General features: G+C 54.2%; 1 protein-coding gene across 1 annotated transcript in view; it reads right to left on the bottom strand.

Annotated features, from left to right (window-relative positions):
* Positions 1 to 992: 992 nt before the first annotated feature.
* The window catches only part of LRRC56 (leucine rich repeat containing 56), a gene marked incomplete at its 3' end in the record, with an annotated part of 42,821 nt that continues 37,813 nt past the window's right edge, over positions 993 to 6,000 (bottom strand). The window contains exons 6-8 of the mRNA XM_008948484.1: positions 4,534 to 4,711; positions 2,215 to 2,406; positions 993 to 1,057 (exon numbers count right to left, since the gene is read on the bottom strand). Of these exons, the coding sequence (XP_008946732.1) occupies positions 993 to 1,057; positions 2,215 to 2,406; positions 4,534 to 4,711 (435 nt within the window). The remainder of the gene's footprint in view (positions 1,058 to 2,214; positions 2,407 to 4,533; positions 4,712 to 6,000) is intronic.

The following is a 6,000-nucleotide window of genomic DNA, read 5'->3' as shown; positions in this document are numbered from 1 at the left end:
CCTGCCCTCAGCCTTGCTGACCCTCATGAGGAGCACATGGCCCCTCTGCTCCAGCCTGCCCAGGTGCCTCTGGATGGATCCCATCCCCCTGGTGTGCCAACTTCTGGACTGTGGATTTCAGAAGGCACTGAAGTCCACTCTTACTCCTCAGTTTTTTGGATCACCCCTCACCATCTTCTTGCTCTTCAGTTTGCCACACCCCCCAGTCATGTCCACTGTCACTGCTTGAGGAACCCAGAGTGCCCATAACAAAAATTTAGGATTTGTATCTCCCTGGCATATAAGCCTGTAGCATCTATACCAACAACCATATCACTGGTTATAAACTTAATCATATATATATTCATACATATATATTTTTCCATAGGTCCCTTCCTGAAAGTGTTCAAGACCAGGTTGGATGGGATTTGAGCACCCTGCTCCAGTGGGAGCTGTCCCTGCCCATGGCAGGGGGTTGGAACCAGATGATCTTTAAGGTCCCTTCCAAACCAAACAATTCCATAGTTCTATAAAGACAAATACCACAGAAACTGCATCATCCAGCACCTGACCACAGTCCCCTTCCACATCCTAACAGATAGTAATTCATTCAAGTGTTCAACTTTGTTTCAGAAACTTGAGGCCACAGCTTGAGCACTGGGGTCAGGTTTGGGCCCCACAGGATCAGAAAGACCTTGAGGGGCTGGAGAGGGTCCAGAGAAGGGCAACGGAGCTGGGGAGGGCTCTGGGGAACATGGCTGGTGAGGAGCAGCTGAGGGAAGAAGAGAAGGATTTCCACGTGTCCCTGCAGAGCTGGTGGTGAGCTGCTGCTCACACACAGGCACTTTGCAGCACCAGGGCAAGAGACTCCCCCCTCCCCAAGGCCAAGGGCAGGCTGGGGTGTTTGGGCTCTAGAGGAGAGTGAGCTGCCCCAAGCCCCAGTGGGAGTTCAGTCTGTCCCAGGATTTATGGGGTCACCAGGCAGGAATATGAAGTGCACAAGAAAAACATACCCCCAACTTCTGCCTCCTTGCATGAAGGGCCTTGGTGGGGTTCCCACATATAACCTGGCTCAGTCCTAAGAAAAAAGAAAACGTGTTACTGCAGCATTTAACAACCAGTGCTGTCTTTGACACCAGCCAGCATCACCTCCCGTGGACAGGAGGATGTGGATGTGTCCTGGGGAGGGCTTTGGTTTCTTTGTTTTGCTGGGTTATTTTCCAGCTGGATCTCACTCAGAATCAGGTTCCCCAAGTGGCTCTGCAGATGCTTTTGCCAAAACAAGACTCAAGGTAGCAGTGGACACTGGGTGAAAGTGTCTCTCTCAGCAGTGCCAGCTGTACAGAAGTGCAAGTGGATTCATGGCCTTGCTCCCTGGCAAGCTGTACTTGGCCTCCATGTCCTTTTCTGACACTATTGTTCCATCTAGTTCATCAGCCTGAGTCCAACCCACAGCAAGGAACTGAGGTGGGACTGGAGAACAACCACCACCTGCCCACCTAATCTGCACTCCACAGGCTGGTGGAGATGCACCATCAAGAGCCAGGAGCCAGGGAAGGATGTGTTGGGAAGTGCCACAGGCTGTATCCAAAGTGAATTCCCATCCCACCCAGCTGAGCCCAGGAGCTGCCAACTCCCAGCACTTGCAGGTGGCCAGGGCATGAAGGGCAGGGTAAGTCTGTGTTCTGGGCTGCCCTGCAAGGAGCAGAAGTCAAGGAACTGACCCCTCTTGCTGAGGGACCCACCCCTGGAACCCAAAGGAAAGGGCTATTGACAGCAGGGCTGCTGCTGGGGTGACCCAGCAGGGAGGCAGTGTGCACCACCAGGCCTTCCTAGAGGAGTACCCTGGACCACATTGCTGTGGCTGAACGGGATGTGCCCAGATGTGAGCTCAGTGAGGCCTGAGTGTGCAATTTGAAGGCCAGCAGGACAGCTTTTGTTGAGGTGTGAAAGGCAAGGCCAGCAAAGGAGCACCAGCATGGGGCTGTCAAGAGGGACAGCAATACAGCAAGGGGCTGAGGTGGAGGAAGTCCAGAGGACTTGCACCTTCTGCTGCAGGGGGAGATAAGCAGAAATGTAAAAGCAGGAGAATGCCATGGAAGAAAACATTTGCTGAACCTCATCTAGCAGTGGCAAGGGTGGGTGATATTCAAAGCACCCAGACCTTCATCAGCAATAACAACACTCAGAAAAACGAGGTGTGGGAAAGGCCAAGACTCAAACCCCATACATTACCATGGGTCAGCTCACTGGAGTCATCCTCTGTGAAGAGCTCTCCAGGAGCAGCAGGGCCCAGGGGCAGCTGGACGCCGCTCCAGAGGGGGGCACGGCCGGGTCTGCCCCCACTGCCAGGGCACAGCCCAGCTCCAGGCCTGAAGGCTGTGGGGGGCCTTGGGTCACAGCCAGACTGCCCTGCTGCTGCCCCAGCTGTGGAGACAAGAGAGAGGTCCTGTTAGTGTCAGAGCAGTTGTGCAAGGCTTCAAAGCACACCATGGCCACGCGCTGCCCAGCCCACCACTGCTGCTGCACGCTGGGGGACAGGACAGGTACTGCTGGAGTGGGTCAGGAGTGCTGGAGTGGGTCAAGAGCCATGCTGGAGTGGGTCAGGAGTGCTGGAATGGGTCAAGAGCCATGCTGGAGTGGGTCAGGCCTGGTGACAGAGGTGCTGCCTCTCAGCCTGGTGCTGCACACCTTGTAGTTGTCCTCTGCAGACAGCAGAACCTGGGGACCCCCAGCTGAGCCAAAGTCCCTTCACACCCTCCTCCTGCTCCTGGGCACCAGAGACTGGCTGCTGGCTGAGTGCAGGGTCAGGAGCTGCTCTGTGCTCACCTCTCACCTCCAGCTGCTCCATGGTGAGCCTGGACGTGGCCAGGGCTCTGCTCCTTCCCTGCCTGCGTGGCTGGGGTCAGGGCAAGCTGCTCCTCATCTGCTGCCCACCTGCCTGGGGGGCAACCACTGCAGGCTTGCCACAGGCACGGTCCAAGCCCCCAGCTTTAAAATGTGCTGCTGAAATACCCAAGCAGGATGAAGATGGTGCTGGGCACGTCACCAGAGCTGCCAGTCAAGCAGGGCAAACCACAGCCCAGGAGTTACATCTGGGAACAGCAGCGACAGATTCTTCCTGCCTCAGACACAGACACTTCACCACAGAAAGAAAGGTGAAGATGGAGGTTTTGTAGTGCTGCAGAGCAGGGTGGATTATACAAAGGCTAGTGAAGGTGGACAGAGCCTTGTCCTCCTACCTGCCTGGCCCCTGGCTGCCCTGGGAGCACAGCACAGAGTGAGAGCAGCACGGGCAGGCAGCAACCCCCAGGGGAGCAGAGCTCAGCTCAGTGCCAGGATGAACAGCATGCTTTGGTGGTGCTGAGCATCCAGAGCTCCACAGCAGAGCAATCAGCTCTGGAACAACATGACCACTTCCTTAGGAGCTGAGTTTAGGGAACTTCAAAATACCTTGGCCATCAGTGTTAATACAAAGCCACAAAATACACCCCCCACAAAAAGTACCTGAGCTGCCACTGCCAGAGGAAAGAAAAACACACGTGGATGCCTGAACCTGAGCTCATGAGCTCATCAGTTAGAGCTGAAGGCAAGGCTGTGAGTGTGGTTGCACAGGCAAGCACTAGGCAGCCCCAGCTCTGTGCTGTCCCCACTGCTCCTGTCAGCAGTCCCTGTTAACTAGTTGTCTGAACCATAGCTGACGTTGCCAAAGTGGGATCACTGAGGGATCAGATTTTAATGGATTTTTTCCCCTACCATAACTACTATTACAACTAATTACTTGGACCCACAGGGATTAAATAAATGACAAATGTATGTACTTACTCCAAAACAAGCTAAATTTTTAATGGAGTACAGTTGGCAGGCAAACCACAGCTGGGGGGCTGGGATGGCCATTGCCCAGACTAATGGGAAGCAACAGGAGCAGTTATAGGAAACACTTTGTAATCTTTAATGGGACGTGGTGAAGTGCATGCAGCAGCCAGGTAAAAGCATGGACATCTGAACTATAACCAAGGCTGTGGGCAAGGGGACAACGGGTCTGTTTCCAAACCATTTACCCTGCTAATGAATGTAATGGACTTAATCACAGAGGCAAAGAAAATGGAACAGATCTCTCTGGAGATCCTGCCAGCTCAGCTGCTGGGCTGCTGCTGCCACCACAAAGTGGTGACCAAAGTGCCTTCCCTGGTCCTGAGCTGGAGCAGGAGCTCCTGCTGCACCCACGCTCGTGGGCTGGCTGTGGCACAGGCAGGGTGTGAACAGCCCTGGCTGAAACCCCCTCCCCAGGCCTGGCTCCTCCCTGTGCAGAGCAAACACCAAGTACAGGCTGGAGCTGCTGCCCCACTCACCTCGTGCTCTAGGAGCCATCTGCACTTTCCTGATGTGGATGCCCAGCTCAGGACAGCTTTTGTTTCAACCTGCAGAGTGCTGAACCCCAGCTCCCTCACGTCCCCAGTGAAGCAGACAATGTCCTCTGTCCCTCTGCTGTGACTGAATGTGAGCTGAGGAGGCCAGCCTGAACAATGAACCCTGACAGGAACCCTGACATACCTAACCAGGAAATGTCCCCAGCTAAGCCACCTTCCTTGATGGATTCCTTGATGATGAGCCAGTCCTCATGGGTCTTCTTGGCAGCAGGGAGAGCAGTCTGGCTTGCTGGTATGTCATCCAGATATTCCAAGTGGGGAATGAGCTTTTTTACCTCAGCTCTGTAGTTATAGTCTGGTTCCTGGAGAAATGGAGAAAGCAGCCACTTGAGCAGTTGATTTCACAGACTGTGGACTCCCACCAGCAGCACAGTTCAATTTCTGTGACTGCCATATAACTCAAACAGCTTCTGCAAGGCAAACCCACTCACCTCATTCACCAGGAATAAAACAGTCAGAGTTTCACTCCACTGGGCATTCTCCTCATGCAACTTCCACTCAAACTGCTGGTGAGCATGTCCTGAGCAATGCAAACCCCCCTGCTCAGAGGCTCCTCTGCTGGTCACCCACTGGTGACTTTGGCATTTGTCTTTGTTATGGATATTTGTCTTTGTTGCAGAACACTCTCAGACTCCCTCTGGAGCCCCCAGCACAAGAAGGACATGGACCTGTTGGAGCAGGGCCAGAGGAGGCCACAAAAATGATCAGAGGGCTGGAACCCCTCTGCTGTGAGGCCAGGCTGAGAGAGTTGGGGTTGTTCAGCCTGGAGAAGAGAAGGCTCCAGGGAGAACTTATTGCAGCCTTCCAGGATCTGAAGGGAACCTACAAGAAAGCTGGGGAAGGATTCTTTGCAAGGCTTGTGGTAGGACACAGGGTAATGGGTTCAGACTGGAAGAGGGGAGATTTAGATTAGAAATGAGGAAGAAGTTCTTCACTGTGAGGGTGGTGAGACACTGGCCCAGGCTGCCCAGGGAAGCTGTGGATGCTCCATCCCTGGAGGTGTTCAAGGCCAGGCTGGATGGGATTTAAGCACCCTGCTCCAGTGGGAGGTGTCCCTGCCCATGGCAGGGGGTTTGGGACTAGCTTTAAGGTCCCTTCCAAGCCAACCCACACTGTGATTCTACATTACTACAAGGTGGGGAAGTGCAGGTGGGCACTGGTGCCCACGGAAGGCCTGGGCACCCCCAGCACTCAGCCAGCCTCGCCCTGCTTGGGCTGTTTCCTGGTTGCTGCATCAATCCTCAGGTGACAGGAAGACCTGACAACACGTTCTGAGTGCTGCCACTCCTGCTGATGGAAAAGCAAAGAGCAGGGCATGTGCCAGTGCCCAGGGAGCTCTGAGCAGAGAGGCTGCTGCAGAACAGTTACACTGTTCAGAGCACACTGTGAGCTGGGCTGGTCTGGTGAGTCCCAGGGGCAGAAAGACACCTTTATGTGGCACCTCTGTGCTTGGGAGAACTTTGCAGTACCTCAGGGCTGACTGGGACATGCTGCTTTGCAACGGGCAGTCTCTGATGACAAAAGGCAGCAAGTGGTGATGATGGTCTCTTCCAGTACAAGGAAGTATGGAAATCATGGAATTGCTTTGGCT

This window comes from Merops nubicus, unplaced genomic scaffold (genome assembly GCF_000691845.1).
Source record: "Merops nubicus isolate BGI_N331 unplaced genomic scaffold, ASM69184v1 scaffold651, whole genome shotgun sequence".
Taxonomy (NCBI): domain Eukaryota; kingdom Metazoa; phylum Chordata; class Aves; order Coraciiformes; family Meropidae; genus Merops; species Merops nubicus.
This window is presented reverse-complemented; position numbering and strand designations above follow the sequence as displayed.